Genomic DNA, 12,988 nt, shown 5'->3' with positions numbered 1-12,988 from the left:
ATGCCCAGACGTCTTCACACTGTTTTGAAAAGAAGAGGCGATGCTCCACCATGGTAAACATGCCCCCGTCCCAACTATTTTGAGACCTGTAGCAGGCATCAAATTTAAAATGAGCTCATTTAGTGCATAAAATTGTAAAGTTTCTCAGTTTAAACATTTGTTATGTTATCTATGTTCTATTGTGAATAAAATATTGGCTCATGTGATTTGAAAGTCTTTTAGTTTTCATTTTATTCAAATTTAAAAACGTCCCAACATTTCTAGAATTCGGGTTGTATCAACAAACTTGAAAAAACTACTATAAACAGTTCAGTTAGTGAGAACACACATTTCAGAGAAGAGTTCGTGTGTTTGCTGACATCTGACTGTCACTGACACTTGAAAAGCAGTTTCACTTCCTTTATTTCACATAAAGTGATTTCAGAGCTGCTGTTCAACACGACAGTTCAGAAGAGAAGAAAGAAAAGTCTTCAAATATTGTTTGAGGTGAGTGCTTCATCTTTCTTTTGTTGTTTTCATCTATTTTCAAAAACAGATGAAAAAAAAGAATCCATAAATATATACAATATTTTCACTTTTGAATGCAGATCTGTGAAATGTGAGACGGGAAAAGCTGTGCTGAATAATAATGATTTATAATTAACTGACACATAATCTGTGCTTTCACACATGTGCTGAAAACTACGGAGCCCCGCACATGACATGCAGGAAAAAAATAGTAGGCTAAATCGTGCGCACGATTTATAAATCGAGGGAACAACTATGTAAAGCGTGCGTCATGTGCGGGGCTCCATAAAAAACATATGATGATTTATTAACAAAATTCGGGAGGAGCAAGTTCAGATAATTAACCCAATTAGCACAGGTGGAGAGCATTCAGTTAATCAACTCAACCAATGTCAAGAGGTATAAATTCAGCAGACGTACCTCTGTTCATCTGAGAGTTTATCAGCATCCCTCCTCCACCCCATCTCCTCACTTCTAGCTCTATCTGCTTTTACCACACCGGGGGCAGTACTCTGGGTTCAGGCCAAAATTCTGAGCTCGGAGCCCTCTCCCCGGACAGCACGCCAAATACACATAACTTTACTCTATTTAATTATATGGATATGTGAACTCGTGAACTGAAGCTTAGAGACGTTTATCTGAAGTAAACTAACCCTGAAACATCTTCTCTGAGAAACAAACCTGCTTTCTGGAAGGCCTGTGAGTGTATGAATATACAGTCAAACCAAAAATTATTCAGACACTAGATATATTTTTTGATATATTTTTACTAGTGGGTGCAGGACACTATAGTTCATTTATGTAAGTGAGGATAGCAAAATAGAGCAAACTATGACATATTATATCCAAAAATTCCTCATACAGTGGACTACCAGGAAAAATGATAAAAATCTGGGACCAAAAATTATTCCGACACTTTGACCTGACCATGTTTTGCTTAAGTGTTATCTGACATAATTAAGATTAATTTTTTCTGACACAGTTTAACTCTGAGATCTTGTGATATTTTATTACCATTTTTTTAAATAAACTGTATTAATGAATGAAATGTTCAAAGTGTCTGAATAAATTTTGGTTTGACTGTATATATGGTTTATGAGGACACAGCTGTGTACAATGACATGTGTATTACAACATAAACATGTTTTATGAGAACACTTCCTGTGTCCTCACAAACCAAATGACTGAAAAAACATACTAAACAATGTTTTATTAAAAATGTAAAAATGCAGACAGTTTCCTGTGATGGGTAGGTTTAGGGGTAGAGGTAGTGTAGGGGAGAGAATGAACAGTTTGTACAGTATAAAAACCATTACGCCAATGGAGAGTCCTCACTGAGATACCAAAACAAACCTGTGTGTGTGGGTGTGTGTGTGGGTGTGAGCGTGTGTGTGTGTGTGTGTGTGTGTGTGTGTGTGTTTGTGTGTGGGGTGTGTGTGTGGGTGTGTGTGTGTGGGTGTGTGTGTGTGGGTGTGTGGGTGTGAGTGTGTGTGTGTGTGTGTGTGTGTGTGTGTGTGTGTGTGTTTGTGTGTGTGTGTGTGGGGGGGGGGGGGTGTGAGTGTGGGTGTGTGTGTGTGTGTTTTAAAAAAACAGTGACAGAAAGAGCAGCACATTGACTCTCTCTGGTTTGAGGCTGTGTAACGCCCTTCCGGCTGATAACAGATCTGTGTTCTCCATTGAGATGAGTAAATCTCACTTAAAAACATCCTTATTTTCCATGGCTTTTAATTGTTGGTGTTTTTGGGGCTGTGTTTTGTTTTATGTTTATGTTTGTGATGTATATATTTGATGTTTTATGGTGTTTTTACTGACTGTAGAGTCTATAGTGTAGTGGTAAAGCGCTCTGTAAATAAACTAGACTCGACACTCGAGGCTTGAGGCAGGACCAGTGACTATATTACCTGCTGAACCTGGTAAAGTTAACCTGGAGCTGTTTCCAGCAGGCCGGAGATCCTCTTCTCCATCAGCTCTGCTGGAATCAAGTCTCTGTTCACATGAGGAAGATCTTCTGGAGACTCAGAGGAGATCTTCAAATAGCTGAAAGTGTCTTTGCTTTCACAATCCAAGTGCTGTTTTCTCTTGCAGCTTCTTCTGTCTCTGTCATCGCTGGTGTTTCGATGGCTGGGATGTTGTCTGGACTGATGTAGTTTGTCAAACAGCTTCACAGTGATAAAAACAGGATCAGTCATGGAAACAGCTGTGGAGACGGTTCAGATTCTGCTGTAAAGCGGCTCTGAAAGACAGTAGTGTCATTATTCAGCTCAATCAGTTCAGTGTTGATTCAGATGAACGATGAATCATATTTCATTTATCATCACAATTTCTTCTCCTCTCGATTTATTAAGCATAATCGTGTGTGATGATTTCCTGCTGGTTATTTATCCTGAAAACGTTTCATTTTAATTTGGATTTGGTGTTATCTTGCATTGATATCAAGCCTCCACAATCTTTCATGGTTTGTGTTGTCAGATTTCATATATTGTGTCTGATCTGTGAGTTGATGATTGTGTGTCTGTGTGGATCTGTTGTGTGTGTGAGATTTTCACTTCATAGTTTCAAACCAAATGTAAAAAGAATAGATGAAGAGCTGAATGAAGATCAAATTCACATCAGTACAGCAGGTGGCGCTGACACCCAGTTTACTCCCAGACTGGACTGTTGAAGTGACAGCTTTAACACTGAGATAATGAGCATTTATTTTTAAATCGAACCCTGATGGGATGATGAACACAAGTAAAGTCATCTACACTTTTTACTATCTTTAGGACATGTTTCTCAATACACTTTTTCAAATCTCTTTACTCAGCTCTCCTCATCAGCTTTCAGATAACTTCATGTTCAAAATGCACAAGTGCTAAACTAACAAACACTTCTACAGTTTTAATCAGTTCATTCTTTCTGTAGTCACATTTTCAAAACTCTAAACACTATTAGCACAACGTCCGTCTGTTGTGACCACACCATTAACACAATAACTAGGAAGAGATGATCGGTTTACGTGTCGCTTGAACTGAGGCGCTACAGCGATCTGTCACGACACATTAAACAAATATTTAAAATATACTGTTGCTTCTACATTAGTTTGGACAGTAACTGTGACAGTATTACAATATAAAAATATTAAACACTCCAACATTAATCCCAATCAATTAAATCAAATGCTTGTTCTGACGTACTAGAGCACGTACACACATGCGCACTCTCCAAAAACAGTGCTTTAAATCTCTTGACAAACTAAAATATATAAATGACATTTGTATATATTCTAAATAAAAGATATACATTGTACTGAATGTCATCTTGCTTATTTTGCTCAAGATAATGATTTATTAAGTCCACATGTCATAAAAACAAGAAACCACACAAGTTTGCGATGCAGTTTGCAAATGTTCGTTTGAACTATGGTTTCAGGAAACACCAAATCGTTGAACTATGTTAGTAACGACGGAACTTGCGATGTTAGTTGGCTAATGATGCTTTTGGGAAACGCACCCCTGAGCGGTTCTGTGTTAAAACTAGTGCTGTCAATTGATTCAAAAAATTAACTTGATTAATCACATTTTTTTTCTGTGATTAATCGTGATTTATCGCAATTAAAAACATTTATACGTTTATAATATATTTTATAATGTAATAATTTCACAGTTAATCTCCAAATTAAAACAACATAAAGAAACAACATGAAGACAGTATATTTAAATACTTGTTTAATGGCATCTTTTTATGAATGAAGGCCAGTATCACTGATACTGGCAACATTACAATGTAATTGAAAGCTATATAATTTTTTTATATTTATTAGGCTTCAAAAATATAACAACTTTTAATTCAAGTGAACTTGGAACAATCCTCACATAATAAATGTCATATTTACCTGTGCCTTTACTACCGTCTAACAGATAGGACAAATACAGAAATTGAATAAAGTTATCAAACAGTCTGCACTGCATAATTTATAGCCTAAATTAAATATAGATAATCATTATTAAAGCTACAAAAGTTCTTTAGTCAACAGCAGTGAGTAATTTTCTAATAATGTATACTTCCCATAATTGAGGTAGAAGTCCATATGAATTTAGCTGTAAATGTTTAACACAGAGAAAGATCTCCAGAGGTTATATAAAACACACATGGTACATAAGATATATCTAAGGCAAATTAATGCAGCTTATTGGCAGCAATTTTGAGAACGTTGTTTGTTAAGATCTTGAGTGAATTCATTGAAGTTTCTGCTGGTTTAAGAGAAGATGTCTCTGGATTGTGCAGCTGGATAGGAGATGTCCTGGAGGAGGTCACTGTTTAGGTCTGTGTTGATTTGGGCCTTGAGACCGTCTCCTGATATGACCGGGGATTTATGCATTAATGTCACAAAGGCGTTACTTAGCCATTTGATCTTAAAGTTTGTGGAACAAAAGAGGGTCTTCTTTATTGATCAGCTCTGTCATTACAAGCCCTAGTTTGAGGTTAAGAGGCATGGGCTCCTTCAGCAGTAGAGGTTTGGTAGAGGATCTCTGTGATCTGTGGTGTTGTGTTCATTTGATGGGCTTCGTTCATGGATCATCCTTTCTTCAGTTGTTTTCATGTGTGTGTGTCATCTTCTGATGTGTCAGTGGTCACTTCTGAGACTTTAATGCTGTGCTGAAGTCATTCTGATGATTTTATTGAATCCTCCTCATGTCATGATCAAACAGATGATCAAGTGTGTCTTTGTAAGTGAATCACAGAAGGCCGAACATTCTGATACTACTGTCACATGCTGTGAAATCACTGTTTTCTCTGTTTTACTGTTCATTAGTGAGTGATTGATGCTTTTTCTGACAGTATTTCTTATGATGTGCTCTTTGAGAGAGAAACTCAACAGATTGATGACGTCTGCAGACAGTTTTGATGTAATACTGCCTCCTTCTGTCTGTATGCTGAACTCCATGTGAAAGAGCAGCATTTCTCCTCCATTATCAGTGTAACATCATCAGTGACACAGTGGTAGTGCACTAGATCAGGACACACAGGTTCTGCAGGTTTGAGTCCCCTCGTTCACCCTCCTGTCAATTAAAAACTGAAAACAACAACATACAGAAGTGTGCAAAACTCATGTGTGGAGAATACAAAAATACAGTATCACAGTTTAGAGTGTTTGTTTTGTGTTCATTAAGTGTTGTAATGTAATGTTAATGTAGTGTTAATGTAGTGTTAATGTAGCTGCAATCAGCAATTATCAGGATTCAAGCACAAATCAATAATTTAGTTCATATGTTTTTCATTTATATTATAAAACAACAACTGTTCTCTCTTTAGCAGTATATGTTTCATCTAACATTCAACAGCATTTTCATGTTTGTAACCATTATATCACTTAGATATCTATAGCTTATATCTATAAATCATATAACAGAATAGCTAATAGTTATTTAATAGTGAGAATTGGACCCTGATCTAAAGTGTGGCCCATTAATCTCATAACATTATTTCTGCAGTTGTAACTGCGGAGAAAATGCTTTCATTGCACATCTGAGCTTCATTAAAAACACTGTAAATACATATAAATGTGCTTCAGATGCTGCTTCTGTTTCTTCTGCAGTACAAACATGGATTTTGTTGATACTAATTTAATTTGATTGATAACAAATCAATGTGTTCTTATTCTAATTGCATTTATTGAATACATTTAATAATTTACAGGAAAAGGTTAGAACATTTGCCAACATCATCAAATCATTTGTCACATTGAGAAGAGCAGATTCAGTGCTATGCACACCTAAACCAGACTGAAATTTTTTTTTTCATTTAAAAATGTCAAAAGTTGAATAAGAACCACAATCTCCATTATTTTAGCCAAAAAAGGCAATTTTGAGATCGGTTTATAATTATTTAACACTGACAGGTCCAGACTTGGTTTTTTATTTTTGCCTAAAATAGGTCAGGACCAAATAAAATTCAAGTAAAGTATTTACAGAGCTTTACCCATAGGAAAGAAAAATCAAAAGTGAGATCTCTTTAACATCTCAAATGTTTCTCCCAGACGTAAATGAGGTTACCTCAACATCAAATGGAGACTTTTGCTTGCGTCTCCTGCTTCTCACACTTGTCTCCTGAGACAAAATCTCAACACTCTCACAATGGTCTCCTGTAAAGATTCAGAAGAGATCTCAGTAACATCACACACTGTGCTCATATTTTTCTTCTAAACTAAAGACTACAAAGTTCCCACATTTGTCTCCTCTAAAATTTAGAACAGATTTCAACAATCACACATTGTGCTCAGACTTTTCTCCTCAGCTAGAGACACTGGATCTCGTACACTTGTCTGAAGTTTCAAAAGAGATCTCAATAGCTGTCACGTTTCTGCCCACTGCCGCTTCCTTCCACTCCCCACCAGAGGTCTCCGTTTCACCATTAAGACTTTTTCATTGCACACACGCAGTCACTTCACTCTGGACTTCATTTCCCACAATCCCTCAGCTAGGCACTGATCACACTCACACCTGTTTCCCATCAGGTTCCCTTTATAAGCTGCACTTCTTCATACACACTTTGCTGAGTATTGTTTAGCCCTTTGTTTGCATTCTCTCTGTTCCTTGTCCTGCCTAGCCTTGTCTGTGTTTTGACCCTGGACTGATTCCTTGTTTATGATCGTTTGCTGCCTGCCTTGACCATAGCCTGTGTATTGGACTACTCTTTTGCCTTGCTTTCCTGTTTGCTGGTGTTTGAACTACTGCCTGTATGACTACGCTCTTGTGAATAAAGCCTGCACGTGGATCTCCAACTCCGTTGTCCTGCTCCCATACATTACAATAACATCACACGCTGTGCTCAGACTTTTCTCCTCAGCTAGAGACTTTGGTGTTCTCACATTTCTCCTCTAAATTTTAAAAATGATCTCAACAACTTTGCAATGTGTATACCAAGTTAAATGTCTCAATGTGAACTCAAACATTTCTATCAGTATTATGTATTAATAATCAAATTAGTCAAGGATTGGGTCATAAGCCATTTAATGTGCCTTTCAGCAAAGAAAGTGCATGGATACCTTTCTTGTAGCAATTTTCCTGATAACAGCATCTGGTACATTACTGTTTTAAGAAAGTACTACTTTCTTATTGTATGTACAATTAAGAGTAACATTAACCTAATTTCTGCATAATTTCACTCTTAATATAGGCTTAAAGGCTGAAATTATGGACTTGTTTATTTTTTTGGTGCACAATTTGTAAAGTTGAGATCTCATCTAAACTTTAAGAGGAGACACATGTGAGAGGTCCAGAGTCTCTAGCTGAGGAGAAAAGTCTGAGCACAGTGTGTGATGTTACTGAGATCTCTTCTAAAACTTTAAGAGGAGACTAGGGCTGTCACAATATTAGATTTTTCACACCACAGTTATTGTGGCCAAAAGAATTCACGATATCGATATATCGCGATATCTATAGAATCCTTGGGGGAAAAATGTATCAGTCTAAATAATTTTTACTGTTTATTTAGTTTTTCTTTTTCAGGGTTGCTGCACATTTTTTAAAGTAAAATTTAAGGCTTTTTAAGACCTGAAGAAATAAAAATTAATACTAGCATAGTAGCTTATACATTAGGGCTGTTACCAATCAAATGAAATCATTATCAACAAAATCCATCTTTGCAATACAGAGGTGACACAGAATGAGAAGTGGCATTAATATATTTACACAGCATTTACAATTTGTCTACATAAATTTAATTCAATATTTAAATATGGATTTTTTTTCTAATTTTAACTTTTTAATTAAAATGTACCTTAAATATGAAACTAAACTAAACTGCTAGTAGGTGGCAGCAAGTCACTGTCTTAATGAGTGAGTGAGTCATTCATTCAACTGATTTGTTCAAATGACTGATTCATTCAGGAACGAAGCTCGGATTCATTCGTTCTAAACGCGGATTCAGTCAGTATAACAAAAACATTTCTGTTGCTCGGGGGCTCTGTTCTGCTGTTCATAATTTTGAAATTTTCGTTGGCGAAATAAAGGAAAAAAAAACAATGTTAACAATACTGTGTCTAAAATGTAACTCACATTGTTCATTTAACAATAAGTTAAATGAACATTGCATTTGTGCTGATTTGAGGAAAACGGCACTGTTGCTCGTGTGATATTGTAATACAACTACTTATATGATATAATGACAAAAACTCGGGCAAAAATGCCCGTGTATCTTGAATTTTGAGGGCAAATAACTGCATGCATAGCTACATCACACAGTAAGACGAGTAAAGAAAACGCGGTATTTATTAAAAGAATCACCCTTTATTTAAATATATGAACAGAAAATCACTGTTAACAGGTTAATATAACATTTCCCATTCCATGACTAGTAAAATAATCGCAATTTACTCTCTGTAAAATGGCGTAATCCGCAGGGTGATGGTGGGTAAAAAGGTTGTTGGTGTTGCCACCCTTCGCACTGACTGTAGCTGTCTAAGGAGCCGAAAAACTCCCATACTGTCGAGCTTACTTGACTTTTTTCGGTGTGGACAGAGCCTCTCACTCTCCCGCTTGGACGACATGGTTCTTCTTCTTCTTCTATAGCTGCGCGCGCTGCGTCTTCTTCTTGTTTGACAGGTGTCAGCGTTAAGGTGCAATACTGCCACCTGAGAGCTCAACCAGGTACTGGCGCTGGAGTATTTACATGTCATGATATCATAAGCAGCCTATTCATTTAAAATATTGTGGTTATTGCCAATACCAGTATAATGTCACACCCTAAATTAACACAATATCGATATTTCATGCGATATTGCGACACCCCTAAAGGAGACACATGTGAGAGCTCCAAAGCCTCTAGCTGAGGAGAAAAGTCTGAGCACAGTGTGTGATGTTACTGAGATCTCTTCTAAAAACAGTAGTTCGGTTGGGAGGCTCGCCATCTCGGTGTCTGAAGGGTTCGATCCAATCACACAAAAAAACCTGACCTGTTTATACAAACAGCATCTTAAGTTTCAAAAGCACTTACACACCATTTCCTTTAGAACAACACAATACACACTACACATTCATCAATTAACCATCAATCTATATGAAAATAGTATTCAAAAACCCTTTTCTCTCATATTCAACATATATAAAACATACCAGAATATGTCATTATGTGCAATATAGCATTTAAGTGCTTAAATGGAATATTATTTCACATTTCACACTCCTTCAGAAACTATTACACACATAAAACACTTCAGAACTTCAATAAACAAATATAACATTCAGTTTTCAGTAAACTGAAAAATATTAGTTAGAAACTCACCAAATCCGGGGGTTTCATATGCTTTTACACCCGCACTGGATTTTACAGGGGTTCGCAATTAGGAATCATCAGCGGCAACATCAACAATCACGTTCTAAAAATAACCCGATATAGTTAAATAGGTCTGCAACATATTATACATGATATTACTCGAATATCAGAAAGGATTATTGAGATATTTGCCTCAGATTGATCTTTGTTCGTTCTCCCGCGATCAGCAATGCGTGTCTCTTTCATTGCTCCCGCGTCTCGTCTCAATGACGCCACGCGCAGTCTCAGTTTAGACTGAATATGTCACTTAAGCATTTAGTCATTTTATCAATTTATTATTTTATTATTTTAAACTGCAATGACTTTAATCAGCTTTTTGTTTAATACTTTCAGCATTTTATTATTAAAATTATATTATTTTCTTTCTGTTTCTTATATAGCTGAATTCTAACCTGTGTTACATATGCAACAACCATGAGGCACTGGTACACTACTACATTTGTAAAAGGAAAGTATCTATCTTAGCCTAAACATCTCACACTTGTCTCACACATCTTTCCTATGTAACAGACAAAACAGTTTAGTAGTTGTGATGCTTCTAATTAAATATGTAGCAATTACCTCAAAATGAAATTAATTGTGATTCATTAAAGAAAAAAGAAAAGAAAAAATAACTGTGGCAGAATTAATATGATCATCTAATGTGTTAGTCCAGTGATCTTCATCTATCAAATCTAAGAAATGTTACGTTCGTTAGTGTTTATTGACGTGTCCGGCTGATGTGGGTTGAGGTTCGTCATTAATGGACACATGATGATAAGAGGCTGGAGCAGGAGCTGAATCTGGAGGCTGAAGACAAACAACTGATGTTAGTGGAGCGAGATTCATGTTTTACAGTGCAGAGTTACAGTGTGATTCCTGCTGACCTGACTGAAGCAGCGTTACTACAAGGTTAAGACATAGGTTAGGTGTGTGTCAGGATAAAGACATGAGTCTATGTTCAAGACTTAAACTGTGAGAGTGTGTCTGAGTCCTGAACATTGCCAGCAAACCAATAACTAATAGAGTTGTGTAGCTAAATATCACTCAATCTAAATATTTAGTTTGACCTCTACAAGTCATCAACATGTTCTGAAGGTTCAACACCTGCTTTCACTGACTATTTGAAAAAAAAAAAAAAAAAAATATATATATATATATATATATATTTTTTTTTTTTCAAATAGTACCTTTATATTTTGAAAGTGCCTGGTAAAAGTGGACTTATTGTAAAGCTTTTTCTTCGTGTCCAACAGCAGTGAGTGAGTGAAGGACGATGGCATCTGCTGAACAGCATTGTGACACACAAGATGAGATGGAAGAAGACAAGCTGAAACACAAGGAAGGTAATAAAGGAAAGACAATATCAGTATAATATTAAAGTTTTCATTTAATAACTGTCTTTAATCTCTCTCTATTCCAGTCCAGATGAGCAGCAGAGATCACAGTGAAGTCAGTGTTGATCTGAATGCTGAAACTGGAGGAACTGCAAATGTTCCTGTACTCACTGGAAACACCATCACAGCCCCAGTGAACATCAACTACTACACTGCAGGAAACGGTATGAATATAACAGCACTTACTGAGACACTAATGTAGTTTGTTTTATGGAGATACTGCTCATGGGCAGACATGTTTTAGCTACATGTTCCATGTTACTTCTCTTCTTTTCTCTCTCCACACAGCGCCACAAAAAGCCTCGGAGAGACAGACGGAGAAGCACACAGTAGATCAAGGTACAACAGTCGTGTTCTCTCACACTGTACTGACAGATGCTGACCAACACCAACACACACGTTCGTGGTTTGGTTGGATCAGTGTGTTTCCTCTGTTGGCATTGGCTGGTGTTTGTTTCATCAAGTGTTTATCAGGTTGTGGAACGTTTGAACAGAGACATAATGTTACGCAGCTCACACACAGTGTTGAAGTAAACATTACTTAAGGAAGTACTTACAAATTATTAACAAACTATTAATAGTTTATATATTGTAGTCTCTACACCAACTTTTTTCAGTCACGGCACCCTTTGAAAATGTTCAGAAATTTGTGGCACCCCACACTAGTGTTGTCATGAAACTACTTTGATACGATACCTTGAAAATTATCGATTTTTAATACCACAGGAAGAACCGCTGTATATAGGCCTACTGTCACATAGATATTTATAATATTATCTCATTTTTTTGTCCATCCATTGTCTAGGAGAAGGAAAGCCCAGAAAATCAGTAATTTCTTCTGAAGAGAGAAAGATTTTAATTAAAGCTTTTATTCATATAAACATTGCTCAATTACCATCACGACTATCTCACCTAAATGTTTGCTCACTCCGTGTATTTGTGTTTCTATATTGGATAATTTTGTTGCAATAGCACAAGACAGCTTGTTTTAATGTCAGTTATTTTCAAGTTTTTAATATATTTTATAATGTAATAATTTCACAGTTAATCTCCAAATCAACAACATAAAGACAGTATATTTTAAATACTTGTTTAATAACATCTTTTTATGAATGAAGGCCAGTATCACTGATACTAACACTCCTAATGATGTCTTCAATTTTAAACATTAATAATTGCCATTCAACATTACAGTTAAATGAATGGTATCAGTTTTAACATTTATTAGGCTCCAAAAAATAAAACAGCTTTTAATTTAAGTGAACTTAAAACAATCTCCACATAAACCTGTGGGATGATCTATGTAGTGAAACTCAAGAGTGTAACTTTGGTTTGAAAAGTGGGGATGACACACACCCTGTGGGGGGGTCCAGGGTCATGCCCCCCCTGGAAGAAAATTCTGTACATTTTAAAGATAAATTCATTAATCTGGTGAACTTTGAGAGTTCAAAATAAAGAGCTCCAACCCATGTTCAGTGTGCAAATTGAAGAAAGAAAAAGTCATTGAGTTGTACCTGAATCCACTGTTAAAAATAAATCATCCACCCGCCAACCGCCCGATGATATTCTCTGATTTAGATATCTGAACCTGATCATCCCATTACAATTATTCACATTCTCAGTGTTAAGCATGATGATATGGTAACATATCACACTGAAGTAGGTTACTATAAATGAACATTTATTTAAAATGTTCCCTCAACCTTAAATTGTCACTGTTTCATTACATCATTGTAGGAAAACACTCTTATCAGAATAATGTCTGTTAGTTAAGCTTGTGTATATTTTAG

At 36.2% G+C, this 12,988-nt stretch overlaps 1 protein-coding gene and 1 long non-coding RNA gene across 14 annotated transcripts in view; one reads left to right on the top strand and one right to left on the bottom strand.

The window, feature by feature from the left end:
* Positions 1-12,988, top strand: part of LOC127507398 (NACHT, LRR and PYD domains-containing protein 12-like) — a 94,659-nt gene that overhangs the window by 45,324 nt on the left and 36,347 nt on the right. For 3 of the 13 annotated variants that reach the window (XR_007928339.1, XM_051884470.1, XM_051884483.1), the window contains exons 1-4: positions 10,485-10,630; positions 11,058-11,147; positions 11,225-11,362; positions 11,487-11,537. Coding sequence is in view for 12 of the 13 variants with exons in the window: in XM_051884470.1 (XP_051740430.1) it covers positions 11,078-11,147; positions 11,225-11,362; positions 11,487-11,537 (259 nt within the window). In the remaining variant the exon portion in view is untranslated. Of the gene's footprint in view, positions 1-378; positions 487-10,202; positions 10,271-10,484; positions 10,631-11,057; positions 11,148-11,224; positions 11,363-11,486; positions 11,538-12,988 lie in introns of those variants that run through there. The other 10 variants (XM_051884474.1, XM_051884479.1, XM_051884478.1 and 7 more) reach the window with 8 other exon arrangements.
* LOC127507402 (uncharacterized) lies at positions 4,394-10,056 on the bottom strand. Its single transcript, XR_007928342.1, has 3 exons — positions 9,772-10,056; positions 6,543-6,631; positions 4,394-5,563 (listed from the first exon to the last, which is right to left on the bottom strand). It is a non-coding gene; the product is annotated as an uncharacterized LOC127507402 (long non-coding RNA).

Source organism: Ctenopharyngodon idella, chromosome 24 (assembly GCF_019924925.1).
Source record: "Ctenopharyngodon idella isolate HZGC_01 chromosome 24, HZGC01, whole genome shotgun sequence".
NCBI classification, from domain to species: domain Eukaryota; kingdom Metazoa; phylum Chordata; class Actinopteri; order Cypriniformes; family Xenocyprididae; genus Ctenopharyngodon; species Ctenopharyngodon idella.
The sequence above is the reverse complement of the archived record's forward strand: the minus strand, read 5'-3'. Positions and strand labels throughout refer to the sequence as shown.